At 51.5% G+C, this 16,528-nt stretch overlaps 1 protein-coding gene across 2 annotated transcripts in view; it reads left to right on the top strand.

Annotated features, from left to right (window-relative positions):
- The window catches only part of LOC137537607 (embryonic protein UVS.2-like), a 242,693-nt gene extending 228,566 nt beyond the window's left edge, over positions 1-14,127 (top strand). For both annotated transcript variants that reach the window (XM_068259491.1, XM_068259490.1), the window contains exon 10: positions 14,042-14,127. In XM_068259491.1, coding sequence (XP_068115592.1) covers positions 14,042-14,055 — 14 coding nt within the window. In that variant the 3' untranslated portion in view covers positions 14,056-14,127. The remainder of the gene's footprint in view (positions 1-14,041) is intronic.
- Positions 14,128-16,528: the final 2,401 nt, after the last annotated feature.

Here is a 16,528-nt window from a genome sequence, read left to right as displayed (position 1 = left end):
CAGGTGTCTAGCTTCGATACCCAATAGTTGAAGGGTGCAGATGGATTGTTCGACACAGCTACGTCATCTGACATGTAGTCCATGACCATCTTCTCCAGGCGATCGGTGTTGGAGGTGGATCTGCACGCTTGCTGTTCAGTGGGCTGCTGCTGCATGGGTGTCAGAAAATTTTCCCACTCCAAGGACACTGCCGATACCATTCCCTTTTGGGCACTAGCTGCGGCTTGCGTTGTTTGCTGCCCTCCTGGTCGTCCTGGGTTTGCGGAAGTCAGTCTGTCGGCGTACAACTGGCTAGAGGAGGGGGAGGATGTCAATCTCCTCTCTAAAGTCTCCACAAGGGCCTGCTGGTATTCTTCCATTTTGACCTGTCTGACTCTTTCTTCAAGCAGTTTTGGAACATTGTGTTTGTACCGTGGATCCAGAAGGGTATAAACCCAGTAATTGGTGTTGTCCAGAATGCGCACAATGCGTGGGTCGCGTTCAATGCAGTCTAGCATGAATTGAGCCATGTGTGCCAGAGTCCTACCAGAATCCTCATCATCCTCTTGTGAGCGTTGTGATAGTTGTTGTGATGCATCATAGTCGTCACCTTCCTCCTGGTCTGCTTCTGCTGACCATTCGCGCTGAATTGTGGAAGTCCAACGTGCACCGCGTGGCTGAGCGAGGTGCACAGTGGCAGTACACACAATGCTATATAGTCAGGCTGAGCCGTGTACACAGAGTGTCAGTAAACAATGGTATATAGTCTGGCTGAGCGGTGTACACAGAGTGGCAGTAAACACAATGCTATATATAGCGTGGCTGAGCGAGGTGCACAGTGGCAGTACACACAATGCTATATAGTCAGGCTGAGCCGTGTACACAGAGTGTCAGTAAACAATGGTATATAGTCTGGCTGAGCGGTGTACACAGAGTGGCAGTAAACACAATGCTATATATAGCGTGGCTGAGCGAGGTGCACAGTGGCAGTACACACAATGCTATATAGTCAGGCTAAGCCGTGTACACAGAGTGTCAGAAAACACAATGCTAGATATAGCGTTGCTGAGCGAGGTGCACAGTGGCAGTACACACAATGCTATATAGTCAGGCTGAGCCGTGTACACAGAGTGTCAGTAAACAATGGTATATAGTCTGGCTGAGCGGTGTACGCAGAGTGTCAGTAAACAATGGTATATAGTCTGGCTGAGCGGTGTACACAGAGTGGCAGTAAACACAATGCTATATATAGCGTGGCTGAGCGAGGTGCACAGTGGCAGTACACACAATGCTATATAGTCAGGCTAAGCCGTGTACACAGAGTGTCAGAAAACAATATGCTATATATAGCGTGGCTGAGCGAGGTGCACAGTGGCAGTAAACAATGCTATATATATAGTGTGGCTGAGCGAGCGGTGTACTACTGTTCCCAGCAGCGACACACAATGACTGGGGGGAACCCTGGCTAGCGTGGCTGGAGAGCGAACTACCCTGCCTGCCTACCCAAAGCTAAACCCACAGAGAAATGGCGGAGATATGACGTGGTTCGGGTATTTATTTACCCGAACCACGTGACCGTTCGGCCAATCAGAGCGCGTTCGGGCCCGAACCACGTGACCCGTTCGGCCAATCACAGCGCTAGCCGAACGTTCGGGGAACGTTCGGCCATGCGCTCTTAGTTCGGCCATGTGGCCGAATGGTTTGGCCGAGCACCGTCAGGTGTTCGGCCGAACTCGAACATCACCCGAACAGGGTGATGTTCTGCAGAACCCGAACAGTGGCGAACACTGTTCGCCCAACACTAGTGCTGGGTTAGCGTTTCCGGATGAGGTACAGCTTTGAGATGCGTTGGAGGAGAAGGAGTCAGAGAGGTAGGTGCTGCTGTTGTTATCCAGTGGGAGGGACGGCGGTGCAGCTGTTTGCGGCGTGGGCAACACCCGCGCCGTAGCAGGTGAGGAATCGCTGCCAGGCTCCACAAGGTTCACCCAGTGCGCGGTAAGGGAGATGTATCGACCCTGGCCGAACGCACTCGTCCAGGTGTCAGTGGTGAGGTTAACCTTGCAGGCAACGGCATTCTTCAAGCTTCGGGTTATTTTGCTGACCACGTGCTCATGCAACTCAGGCACTGCAGAGCGCGCAAAGTGGTAGCGGCTGGGAACCACGTAACGTGGGATGGCCACTGACATCATGCACTTGAAGCTGTTTGTCTCCACCACTCGATATGGCAGCATTTCGCAGGCCAGAAGCTTGGCTATGCTGGCTGTTACTGCCACGGCCCGGGGGTCATTTGCTGGCAATTTCCTCTTGCGCTCAAACATCTCCGAGACAGACAACTGAACCGTAGGGCTGCACACTGAAGGGCTGTTGGTTGTTGTGTTTGATGAAGACTGGGAGACCTCAAGAGCACTAGTCCGGAAAGTGACAGTGTCAGCGTCGTCTGATGTTTGTGAATGTTGTGAACCACGCAATGGCTGGGCTACTGCTGCTGCTGAGGCGGGTCTGGTGGTGAGTCTGGTGAACCCAAGGGAGGCAGTGTTGCTGGTACCCTGTCCTGTCGAGTTTGCCCACAGAGTGGAATGTTTGGATAGCATGTGGCGGCTCATGCTGGTGGTGGAGAGGTTGTTAATACTTTTCCCCCTGCTCAGGCGGGTCTTGCACACCTTGCAAATCGCCATGGTAACATCCTCAGTGCAGTCTTCAAAGAAAGCCCAGACTTTGGAGCACCTGCCTTGCTGGCGATTTCTGTTTGCGCCTCTTTTGCCTCTCAAAGGAACTTCCACGCTTGTGGTGCCTGAAATTTCGCGCCGCCTACCTTGTGGCACAAGGCGAACTCGTGCAGCAATGGGTTCTTCAACAGACTCATCTGTGCTGCTGCTACGACGGCGATGTTCTCGTTCACAAACAAAATCTGGGTCTCTGTCCACATTGTCCATATCCTCCTCTTCCATCTCCTCAAACTCGTCATATGTCATTGTGGGGGGCCGCCGCCGTGGAGTAGAGCTCCCCAGAACAACCTCTGTGCAGCTCACTCCAACGTAGTCTTCCAGAGCTTCTCGGCCGACCTCCTGCAATTGCAACCCCTCCTGCCCAACTTGCTCTGGGATTTGGGTTTCAAAGTCCTCGGACTCGCCTTGTTGTATTTCAGTGCCCGGTGCATTACCCACAGTTAATGGTTGTGAATCCGGGCACAACATTTCTGGCTGTTCCTCCATTGACCTTTCAAAGGAGGAGGTTTGTTGGCCTGGGAATAGCTCCTGCGAATACCCCATTGTGTCCTGAGGTAATTCATCGGACTGGTTATCTGGCAGTTGTGTGCGTGGTGTCGCTGCCGGTTGTGTCAGCTTTGTGCCCACTGGCTCCTTATAACTGGCTGAGGACTCGGACCTCGTGCGTGATGTGCTGGTGCTGCTTAACCCACTGCTGGACGCTTGAGAGGTCATCCAAGTAATTATCTGGTCCTGTTCTTTTGGATCTGTGAGGGTTGTTGTCCTGGACAATAGAGTTGGGCCGAACGGTTCGCCTGCGAACGGTTCCACGCGAACTTCGGTGGTTCGCGTTCGCGTCCCGCAGGCGAACCTTTGCGGAAGTTCGGTTCGCCCCATAATGCACATGGAGGGTCAACTTTGACCCTCTACATCACAGTCAGCAGGCCCAGTGTAGCCAATTAGGCTACACTAGCCCCTGGAGCCCCACCCCCCCTTATATAAGGCAGGCAGCGGCGGCCATTACGGTCACTCGTGTGCTGCCTGCGTTAGTGAGAGTAGGGCGAGCTGCTGCAGACTGTCTCTCAGGGAAAGATTAGTTAGGCTTAACTTGTTCCTGTCTGGCTGCATACCTGTTCTGTGAACCCACCACTGCATACCTGTGCTGTGAACCCACCACTGCATACCTGTGCTGTGAACCCACCACTGCATACCTGTGCTGTGAACCCACCACTGCATACCTGTGCTGTGAACCCACCACTGCATACCTGTGCTGTGAACCCACCACTGCATACCGGTGCTGTGAACCCACCACTGCATACCTGTGCTGTGAACCCACCACTGCATACCTGTGCTGTGAACCCACCACTGCATACCTGTTCAGTGAACCCACCACTGCATACCTGTGCTGTGAACCCACCACTGCATACCTGTTCAGTGAACCTGCCACTGCATACCTGTTCTGTTCAGTGGACCCGCCACTGTATACCTGTTCATTGAACCCACCACTGCATACCTGTGCTGTGAACCCACCACTGCATACCTGTTCAGTGAACCCACCACTGCATACCTGTTCAGTGAACCCACCACTGCATACCTGTGCTGTGAACCCACCACTGCATACCTGTTCAGTGAACCTGCCACTGCATACCTGTTCTGTTCAGTGGACCCGCCACTGTATACCTGTGCTGTGAACCCACCACTGCATACCTGTTCTGTGAACCCACCACTGCATACCTGTTCTGTGAACCCACCACTGCATACCTGTTCTGTGAACCCACCACTGCATACCTGTGCTGTGAACCCACCACTGCATACCTGTTCAGTGAACCTGCCACTGCATACCTGTTCTGTTCAGTGGACCCGCCACTGTATACCTGTTCATTGAACCCACCACTGCATACCTGTGCTGTGAACCCACCACTGCATACCTGTTCTGTGAACCCACCACTGCATACCTGTTCAGTGAACCTGCCACTGCATACCTGTTCTGTTCAGTGGACCTGCCACTGTATACCTGTTCATTGAACCCACCACTGCATACCTGTGCTGTGAACCCACCACTGCATACCTGTTCTGTGAACCCACCACTGCATACCTGTGCTGTGAACCCACCACTGCATACCTGTTCAGTGAACCTGCCACTGCATACCTGTTCTGTTCAGTGGACCCGCCACTGTATACCTGTGCTGTGAACCCACCAATGCATACCTGTGCTGTGAACCCACCACTGCATACCTGTTCTGTGAACCCACCACTGCATACCTGTTCAGTGAACCTGCCACTGCATACCTGTTCTGTTCAGTGGACCCGCCACTGTATACCTGTTCATTGAACCCACCACTGCATACCTGTGCTGTGAACCCACCACTGCATACCTGTTCTGTGAACCCACCACTGCATACCTGTTCAGTGAACCCGCCACTGCATACCTGTTCTGTTCAGTGGACCCGCCACTGTATACCTGTTCAGTGAACCCGCCACTGCATACCTGTTCTGTTCAGTGGACCCGCCACTGTATACCTGTTCAGTGAACCCGCCACTGCATACCTGTTCTGTTCAGTGGACCCGCCACTGTATACCTGTTCAGTGAACCCGCCACTGCATACCTGTTCTGTTCAGTGGACCCGCCACTGTATACCTGTTCAGTGAACCCGCCACTGCATACCTGTTGTGTTCAGTGAACCTGCCACTGCATACCTGTTCTGTGAACCCGCCACTGTATACCTGTTCTGTTCAGTGAACCCACCGCATCAGTGCGCATACCTGTGCAGTTAAGTGAACCCACCTACCTACGTGAGTGCACGCAGTGTGATATACCACTCCGTGCATACCCGATATGGACAAAACAGGTAGAGGAAGAGGTAGTGCCAGAGCCAGAGGAAGGCCACCCGGCAGGTCTGCGCGAGGTCGTGTAAATGTAATTTCGTGTGGACCTGGCCCACAGTACAGTGCTCGGAAGAAGGCACGTCCCATCACCTCCCAAGATTGTCAGGACGTGGTTGAGTATTTAGCGACACAGAACACCTCATCTTGCTCAGCCACCAGCGCTACTACTAGCACCACTTCCGCTGCATTTGACACTTCGCAAGAATTATTTAGTGGTGAAATCACTGATGCACAGCCATTGTTGTTACAGCCAGATGAATTTTCACCAGCTCATATGTCTGCGTTACGCGGCAACACTATGGATGTAACGTGTCAGGAGAATGAAGGACCTACTGATGGTGCAAGTTTGGATTTGTCTGAGGCAAGCGAAGCTGGGCAGGATGACTACGATGATGACGGTAATAGGGATCCTCTGTATGTTCCCAATAGAGGAGATGAAGAGGGGGACAGTTCAGAGGGGGAGTCAGAGAGTAGTAGGAGGAGAGAAGTTGCTGAAAGAAGCTGGGGCAGCTCTTCGTCAGAAACAGCTGGTGGCAGAGTCCGGCACCATGTATCGCCACCTATGTACAGCCAGCCAACTTGCCCTTCAGCATCAGCTGCTGAGGTCCCCATAGTGCCCACATCCCAGGGTGGCTCAGCGGTGTGGAAATTTTTTAATGTGTGTGCCTCAGATCGGACCAAAGCCATCTGTTCGCTCTGCCAACAAAAATTGAGCCGTGGAAAGGCCAACACTCACGTAGGGACAAGTGCCTTACGAAGGCACCTGGAGAAAAGGCACAAACAGCAATGGGATGGCCACCTGAGCAAAAGCAGCAGCAGCACACAAAAGCAAAGCCACCCTCCTTCTCCTCTTCCTCCTCCATCAGGTGCATTATCTGCTTCTGCCGCTTTCTCCCTTCCACCTTCACAGGCACCCTCCTCCACTCCGCCTCTGCCCTTGAGCGGTTCCTGCTCCTCTGCCCACAGCAGCAGTCAGGTGTCCGTGAAGGAAATGTTTGAGCGGAAGAAGCCAATTTCGGCCAGTCACCCCCTTGCCCGGCGTCTGACAGCTGGCGTGGCGGAACTGTTAGCTCGGCAGCTGTTACCATACCGGCTGGTGGACTCTGAGGCCTTCCGTAAATTTGTGGCCATCGGAACACCGCAGTGGAAGATGCCAGGCCGCACTTATTTTTCGAGAGAGGCCATACCCCAACTGCACCATGAAGTTGAGAGGCAAGTGGTGTCATCTCTTGCGAAGAGCGTTGGGTCAAGGGTACACCTGACCACGGATGCCTGGTCTGCCAAGCACGGGCAGGGCCGCTACATTACCTACACAGCCCATTGGGTGAACCTGGTGGTGAACGATGGCAAGCAGGGCGCAGCGGACCAAATTGTGACACCTCCACGGCTTGCAGGCAGGCCTCCTGCCACCTCCTCTCCTCCTGCTACATGCTCTTCGCTGTCCTCCTCCTCCTTGGCTGAGTGGCAGTTCTCCTCTCCAGCTACACAGCCCCAGCTCCGCAGGGCCTATGCTGCATGCCAGGTAAGACGGTGTCACGCCATCTTAGACATGTCTTGTCTCAAAGCGGAGAGTCACACTGGAGCAGCTCTCCTGGCTGCTCTTAAGAAACAGGTGGATGAGTGGCTGACCCCGCACCACCTGGAGATAGGCAACGTGGTGTGCGACAACGGCAGTAATCTGCTTGCCGCTTTGCATATGGGGAAGCTGACACACATACCCTGCATGGCACATGTCATGAATCTAGTGGTTCAAAGATTTGTGGCAAAGTACCCTGGCTTAGCGGATGTCCTGAAGCAGGCCAGGAAGTTCTGTGGGCATTTGAGGCGGTCTTACACAGCCATGGCACGCTTTGCGGAAATTCAGCGCAAAAAATGCCGGTGAGACGCCTCATTTGCGATAGCCCCACTCGCTGGAACTCGACCCTGCTCATGTTCTCCCGCCTGCTAGAACAGAAGAAAGCCGTGACCCACTACCTCTACAACTACAGTAGAATGAAACAGTCTGGGAAGATGGGGATGTTCTGGCCCGACAACTGGACACTGATGGAAAATGCATGCAGGCTCATGCGGCCGTTTGAGGAGGTGACCAACCTGGTGAGCCGCAGTGAGGGCACCATCAGCGACTTAATTCCCTACGCTTACTTCTTGGAGCGTGCTGTGCGTAGAGTGGCGGATGAAGCTGTGAATGAGCGTGACCAGGAACCATTACGGCAGGAACAGGCATGGGACCAATTTTCATCAGACCCAGCTGTTTCCTCAACACCTGCGGCAGCACAGAGGGGGGAGGAGGAGGAAGAAGAGAAGTCGTGTGCAGAAGACGAGTCAGACTCAGAGGATGATGAGCAAGGTGTTTCTTTGGGGGAGGAGGAGGAGGAGGAGGGGACAGCGGCAGGAGAACAACCTCAGCAGGCATCGCAAGGGGCTTGTGCTGCTCAACCTTCCCGTGGTATTGTTCGCGGCTGGGGGGAGGAGGTTGACTTACCTGACGTCACTGAGGAAGAGCAAGAGGAGATGGAGGGTACTGGATCCGACTTTGTGCAGATGTCGTCTTTTATGCTGTCCTGCCTGTTGAGGGACCCCCGTATAAAAAAACCTCAAGGGGAATGAGCTGTACTGGGTGGCCACACTACTAGACCCTCGGTACAGGCACAAAGTGGCAGACCTGTTACCAACTCACCGGAAGGTGGAAAGGATGCAGCACATGCAGAACCAGCTGTCAACTATGCTTTACAATGCCTTTAAGGGTGATGTGACGGCACAACGCCAGCAAGGTACCACTGCCACTAATCCTCCTCCCGTGTCCACGCAGTCAAAGACAGGACGCTCCAGCGATCTCATGGTGATGTCGGACATGCGGACGTTCTTTAGTCCAACGCCTCGCCGTAGCCCTTCCGGATCCACCCTCCACCAACGCCTGCAACGGCAGGTAGCCGACTACCTGGCCTTAAGTGTGGATGTAGACACTGCTGTGAACAGCGATGAGGAACCCTTGAACTACTGGGTGCGCAGGCTTGACCTGTGGCCAGAGCTGTCCCAATTTGCCATCCAACTTCTCTCCTGCCCTGCCGCAAGCGTCCTGTCAGAAAGGACCTTCAGCGCAGCTGGAGGCATTGTCACAGAGAAGAGAAGTCGCCTAAGTCACAAAAGTGTTAAGTACCTCACCTTTATCAAAATGAATGAGGCATGGATCCCGGAGGGCTGCTGCCCGCCCCAAGACTAAGTCAGTCTCCGCACTCACAGCATCTCTGCCTGCACGCCGTGTGACTGGCTACCTGGCCTGCCCCAAGAAGACTAAGTCGCTCCCAGTCCCTCCACACAGCATGTCTGCCTGCAGGCCGCTTGACTACCTTCTCCTCCACCACTAACAGGGTCCGGGACTCCAGGCGAATTGCTGAATTTTTTAGGCCGCTGCTAGCAGCGGCCGCTGTAATAATTTTTCTGGTGCGTGAACATGACTGCCTAATTTTTCTGGCTGCACTGCGGGCAGCTGCAACAACAAAAGAAAAGGCATGTACATGCGCCCATTCCCCTTCGTGATCATTACCTTGCCGTGGTGAAGGGGCTTGCGTATCACAATGAAGCAATGACCGGCGCCTAGATGAGTGTCTCGGGGGGCACACCCACGATAATAAGGTCGTTGCCTCATTGTGGTCAGACCAAATTTGATCAGCTGGACAGTCACTGTTCTGTCATTCAGCTACATCAGCCAGGCGACCATATGGGCTGTAAAGCCACCAAAACCTGCACTCTCGCCATGGTGCGCACCAGTCCAGCACGGTTGTCACTACACAAACAGCTGTTTGCGGTGCGTTACACGGTGAGTTTGGTGTGTCAGTGTGAAGCAGTACCTTAATTACACTACCTGATTGATGTATACACATGCAAGATGTTTGAAAGCACTTTAGGCCTGTCATTTAGCATTCAATGTGATTTCTGCCCTTAAAACGCTGCTTTGCGTCAAATCCAGATTTTTCCCGGGGACTTTTGGCGTGTATCCCACTCCGCCATGCCCTCCTCCAGGTGTTAGACCCCTTGAAACATCTTTTCCATCACTTTTGTGGCCAGCATAATTATTTTTTTTTTTCAAAGTTCGCATCCCCATTGAAGTCTATTGCGGTTCGCAAACTTTAACGTGAACCGAACCTTCCGCGGAAGTTCGCGAACCAGGTTCGCGAACCTAAAATCGGAGGTTCGGCCCAACTCTACTGGACAACATGGGCGGTATTGAGTGGGTTTTCTTGGGTGCTCCCCTGTGGCCTGTACGTGAACCGTCAGGGGAAACGCCTCTTCCCTTGCCCCTCCCTCTTTCACCGGATTTCTTCCTCATTTCACTTATCCTTAAAGTACACGCTGACTGGCAGCAGTACAGTGGCAGTACAGCAATGCTATACAGTGGTGGGTGAGCGGTGTACCACTATTGCCAGCAGCGACACAGAGCACAATGCTATACAGTGGCGGGTGAGCGGTGTACTACTGTTCCCAGCAGACACAGAGTGGCAGTAAACACAATGCTATATAGTGTGGCTGAGCCGTGTACACAGAGTGGCAGTACACACAATGCTATATAGTCTGGCTGAGCGGTGTACACAGAGTGGCAGTAAACAATGCTATATAGTCTGGCTGAGCGGTGTACACAGAGTGGCAGTACACACAATGCTATATAGTCTGGCTGAGCGGTGTACACAGAGTGGCAGTAAACAATGCTATATAGTCTGGCTGAGCGGTGTACACAGAGTGGCAGTAAACAATGCTATATAGTCTGGCTGAGCGGTGTACACAGAGTGGCAGTACACACAATGCTATATAGTCTGACTGAGCGGTGTACACAGAGTGGCAGTAAACCATGCTATATAGTCTGGCTGAGCGGTGTACACAGAGTGGCAGTACACACAATGCTATATAGTCTGGCTGAGCGGTGTACACACAGTGGCAGTACACACAATGCTATATAGTCTGGCTGAGCGGTGTACACAGAGTGGCAGTACATACAATGCTATATAGTCTGGCTGAGCGGTGTACACAGAGTGGCAGTACACACAATGCTATATAGTCTGGCTGAGCGGTGTACACAGAGTGGCAGTACACACAATGCTATATAGTCTGGCTGAGCGGTGTACACAGTGGCAGTAAACAATGCTATATAGTCTGGCTGAGCGGTGTACACACAGTGGCAGTACACACAATGCTATATAGTCTGGCTGAGCGGTGTACACAGAGTGGCAGTACACACAATGCTATATAGTCTGGCTGAGCGGTGTACACAGAGTGGCAGTACACACAATGCTATATAGTCTGGCTGAGCGGTGTACACAGAGTGGCAGTAAACAATGCTATATAGTCTGGCTGAGCGGTGTACACAGAGTGGCAGTACACACAATGCTATATAGTCTGGCTGAGCGGTGTACACAGAGTGGCAGTAAACAATGCTATATAGTCTGGCTGAGCGGTGTACACAGAGTGGCAGTACACACAATGCTATATAGTCTGGCTGAGCGGTGTACACAGAGTGGCAGTAAACAATGCTATATAGTCTGGCTGAGCGGTGTACACAGAGTGGCAGTACACACAATGCTATATAGTCTGGCTGAGCGGTGTACACAGAGTGGCAGTAAACAATGCTATATAGTCTGGCTGAGCGATGTACACAGAGTGGCAGTACACACAATGCTATATAGTCTGGCTGAGCGGTGTACACACAGTGGCAGTACACACAATGCTATATAGTCTGGCTGAGCGGTGTACACAGAGTGGCAGTACACACAATGCTATATAGTCTGGCTGAGCGGTGTACACAGAGTGGCAGTACACACAATACTATATAGTCTGGCTGAGCGGTGTACACAGAGTGGCAGTAAACAATGCTATATAGTCTGGCTGAGCGGTGTACACGCAGTGGCAGTACACACAATGCTATATAGTCTGGCTGAGGGGTGTACACAGTGGCAGTAAACAATGCTATATAGTCTGGCTGAGCGGTGTACACAGAGTGGCAGTAAACAATGCTATATAGTCTGGCTGAGCGGTGTACACAGAGTGGCAGTAGACACAATGCTATATAGTCTGGCTGAGCGGTGTACACAGAGTGGCAGTAAACAATGCTATATAGTCTGGCTGAGCGGTGTACACAGAGTGGCAGTACACACAATGCTATATAGTCTGGCTGAGCGGTGTACACAGAGTGGCAGTAAACAATGCTATATAGTCTGGCTGAGCGATGTACACAGAGTGGCAGTACACACAATGCTATATAGTCTGGCTGAGCGGTGTACACACAGTGGCAGTACACACAATGCTATATAGTCTGGCTGAGCGGTGTACACAGAGTGGCAGTACACACAATGCTATATAGTCTGGCTGAGCGGTGTACACAGAGTGGCAGTACACACAATACTATATAGTCTGGCTGAGCGGTGTACTCAGAGTGGCAGTAAACAATGCTATATAGTCTGGCTGAGCGGTGTACACGCAGTGGCAGTACACACAATGCTATATAGTCTGGCTGAGGGGTGTACACAGTGGCAGTAAACAATGCTATATAGTCTGGCTGAGCGGTGTATACAGAGTGGCAGTAAACAATGCTATATAGTCTGGCTGAGCGGTGTACACAGAGTGGCAGTACACACAATGCTATATAGTTTGGCTGAGCGGTGTACACAGTGGCAGTACACACAATGCTATATAGTCTGGCTGAGCGGTGTACACAGAGTGGCAGTACACACAATGCTATATAGTCTGGCTGAGTGGTGTACACACAGTGGCAGTACACACAATGCTATATAGTCTGGCTGAGCGGTGTACACAGAGTGGCAGTACACACAATGCTATATAGTCTGGCTGAGCGGTGTACACAGTGGCAGTAAACAATGCTATATAGTCTGGCTGAGCGGTGTATACAGAGTGGCAGTAAACAATGCTATATATAGCGTGGCTGAGCGAGGTACACAGTGGCAGTACACACAATGCTATATAGTGTGGCTGAGCGAGCGGTGTACTACTGTTCCCAGCAGCGACACACAATGACTGGGGGGACCCTGGCTAGCGTGGCTGGAGCGCGAACTACCCTGCCTGCCTACCCAAAGCTAAACCCACAGACAAATGGCGGAGATATGACGTGGTTCGGGTATTTATTTACCCGAACCACGTGACCGTTCGGCCAATCAGAGCGCGTTCGGGCCGAACCACGTGACCCGTATGGCCAATCAGAGCGCGTTCGGGGTCCGAACCACGTGACCGTTCGGCCAATCAGAGCGCGTTCGGGCCGAACCACGTGACCCGTATGGCCAATCAGAGCGCGTTCGGGGTCCGAACCACGTGACCCGTTCGGCCAATCACAGCGCTAGCCGAACGTTCGGGGAACGTTCGGCCATGCGCTCTTAGTTCGGCCATGTGGCCGAACGGTTTGGCCGAGCACCATCAGGTGTTCGGCCGAACTCGAACATCACCCGAACAGGGTGATGTTCTGCAGAACCCGAACAGTGGCGAACACTGTTCGCCCAACACTAGTGGGTATCCTGAATAATTCTCTACATTCTGCTATGTCGCTAGAGTTTCTCTTTTAAATGTTGACTGGAGCTTCGCAGTGGTGGCAGATGGAGCGGTAGTGAGGTTCGTGTTAGGTGTGGCAGTAAGGTTAGTGTAAGGTGTAGTGGTAGTAGAAGGGCTAGTGTTGGGTGTAGCTGTAATAGGGTTAGTGTGAGAGGAGGGATAAGCGGAAGAGTTTGACGCAAGCATAACTTTTGAAATGGCATAATATCGGTAATCTAAATTTACCAATATTAATACGTCACGTGTTGACTTCTGCTTGCACCAAATTCACTAGTGTATGAACTAAACATACGCCTTTTTTGTGACATTCTCCTTATGGGGAAACTGTTCCGGTTTTTCTCCTAGGACTTGGGATTGCATTTTCCATCTTATAATGTACCCACCCATATATACAGAAATGTTTGCCTAGAAATATTCCTCTTGTGGTACCTTCAGCAACTCTTTTGACTCATAAACCATACTAGTGTAGATTATTTCTGGGGGGGAAATATAAAGGACCAGAGACCGCTGATACAAAAACCAAGCTTCCCGGCGACACGCCACTACCACCGATTGTGCCGCTCACCCTTTGAGGAAGCTCACTCGTCCTTCTGTCGCTATGACAGCAGAGCTCTGTGAACCAGTCAGGAACCAATTTCACTGGCTCCTGACCCTGTGATCAATGTGAGCCAAGGAAATTGGTTCCTGACCGTCTCACTGAGCTTTGCTGTCATACCGACAGCAGGGAGAGTGAGCCGCAGCGGCGTTGCAATGGTAGTGGCGAGTCAATGCGTAATGTGAAAGTTGAAATCTACGCCCTGGCATGCTTAGGCGGACACAAACTGGGCATAGATTTCAAATACGGCCATTCGAAAGTAGTTAGGAAAACAAGGAAGCAAATAGTTTACATAAAATGTAATTTTTGTTTTCTATCTCTTGTTTTTCAGATCAAAATACATGAGGCTCAGAGCTAAGAAGTTATGCATCACTGATCATCACCTCTTTGTGTGTTAATAAAAGTTTTTGATGGCAAAGGTTGTAATAATCATTAATTTAAACCTATGTACTCAAAGGGACCCTGGATTAAGGGAAAATACCGAAGGTAATGCAGTTCCACATTATATTTACAGCCCATGCCATCAATTTAATTTGCAGCAGTCTTGGCCAGCCTTTGTCCTGAGCCACCTGAACGGTAGCTTAGGGCCCCTCCATATCCTTGTTAGAAGGGTTGCTTAAGCACCAGAAAGCCCTATCCCCAAATTGCAAGGAAGCTTCACCCCCAAAATTGACACAGTGGTCTACCCCAAGCCACCACTAAGTTCCACACACTGGGGGGCTCCCTGGCTACCGACGCTGGAAGTCTTTGGTTTCCTATACTAGGGGGCTCTCTAGTACTCTATACTGTGAGGGATGGATCTCTCTGTCTACCTATACTGGGTGGCTCTCTGGCCAACTATTCAGGAGCTCTATGGCTACATATACGGGGGGGGGGGGGGGGGGGGAGACTGCGGGGATGGTTGAGCAAAAAACACAATGGGGCATATTCATTAAATCATGGTAAAATTGCCATGCACAGGCAATGTTACCTGTGCCAGTTGCATATTAGGGCAGCCCATGCTATCTAAGTAATATGCATATTACTAGTGTAACACATTCTATGCAACTGTTGTAAGTAACTGTGAAATTGCTGTGCGCTTCATATAGTCACTGCGTTTTTCAGACTAAAAGACACACCTAGATTTAGAGGCCAGAAATCGGACAAAAAAATATACTAAACCTGCTGCGCCCATGGTGCAGAGGCATCTTATGGACTTGCTCTCTCAATCTGTCGCTAACTAAACTACACTGCCCTGCTATTTCTAACCCCTGCTGTTCCCTAGCTACACTATACATAAATCCTTGCTACACTAACCCCTTCATAAATTAAATAAAAATCCCACGAAAAGCAAATGCTCACTCCCAGCCAGCAATCCGCCATTTTGATATGGTCAGCAGACAGCCCGTCAACCAATCAAGTGCAATGGTGTTTGCCCGTGTCTGTAGTACCAAATCTTAGCAGGCATTGCATAGGTTCAGCAACATTCAGGTGAGAGGGTTCAGTTGGACATAATCAAAGATTGTCTGTAGCAGGGTGCACTGCGCGCAGGTAGCCTCTTACTTCACTCCCCTCCCTAACCTTACCCAATACTGCATACTGGAAGCTGCAAAAAAGACATTTAAAAACACAGACACTGGTGCACATGGCAGGGCCCCGAGCTCTACCGCTGCCCGGGACCCCCGAATCTCCTTATCAGGTCTGCATTACTGCATAGGCACAGTCTGCTCATGCCTGCGCAGTAGAGCAGCCCAATCGGGCTCAGCTATTTCGCTGGAGTCCAAGGGGTAGCTGATAATGTGCCTTGCTCCCAACAAGAGGTGACAAGTGGATCTTTAGGGGTCTCAGCGCTGGATCCCCTCTGGTGAGGATGGGGGAAGCCTCTTTAGGATACAGAGGCTTCTCCCTCCTAAAGTACCCCCTAAGGGCACTTTTTTTCCTCTTCAGATACACTTTAAAAAAGCAGAAAAATTACAAAATGCACGAGAAGTAAGAAACACGGGCCCCAATAATATCAAAGCCTTAGGAAAATTCCTGCCAGTACCAGTGAAATCAGTACCTTAGCTAGGTGTACATGTAATTAAGGTACCTAGAAATTGGGGCACAGGGTGAAGCTGAAAAATGGCTCATCCTGCTCCTGCAAAAGTGCTAGCAGTATTAATTACTATTCCCTCTCCAGGTCGCAGTGGATGGCAAGACGCAATTTGGCTGCCAGCACGGTACAGTTTGGATACTGCCTTTTTTGATATGTAATTGCGGCCTGGTATCTTTCACTAGTCACAAACTTTCGGAAGGCCTCAGAGTCCATCAGCTGGTATGGTAATAGCTGGTGGGATAACAGATACGCCAAGCCAGCTGTCAGACGCTGGGCAAGGGGGTGACTGGCAGACATTGGCTTCTTCCTCTGAAAGATTTCCCTCACGGACACCTGGCTGCTGCTGTGGGCAGAGGAGCAAAAGCCGCTCAAGGTAAGAGGTGGAGTGGAGGAAGTTGGCTGTGATTGTGAAGGTGCAAGGGAGAAAGCGGCTGAAGATAATGCACCTGAAGGAGGAAGAGGAGAAGGAGGGTGGCTTTGCTTTTGTGTGCTGCTTTTGCTCAGGTGGTCTTCCCATTGCAGTTTGTGCCTTTTCTGCATGTGCCTTCGTAAGGCAGTTGTTTCTACGTGGGTGTTGGCCTTTCCACGGCTCAATTTTTGGTGGCAGAGAGTACCGATGGCATTGCTCTGATCTTTGGCATACACACACAAAAATGTCCACACCGCTGAGCCACCCTGGGGCGTGGGCACTATGGTGGCGTCAGCAGCTGGCGTTGAAGGGCATGTTGGCTGGCTGTCCATAGG

Source organism: Hyperolius riggenbachi, chromosome 11 (genome assembly GCF_040937935.1).
Source record: "Hyperolius riggenbachi isolate aHypRig1 chromosome 11, aHypRig1.pri, whole genome shotgun sequence".
In the NCBI taxonomy this organism is placed as follows: Eukaryota; Metazoa; Chordata; class Amphibia; order Anura; family Hyperoliidae; genus Hyperolius; species Hyperolius riggenbachi.
This window is presented reverse-complemented; position numbering and strand designations above follow the sequence as displayed.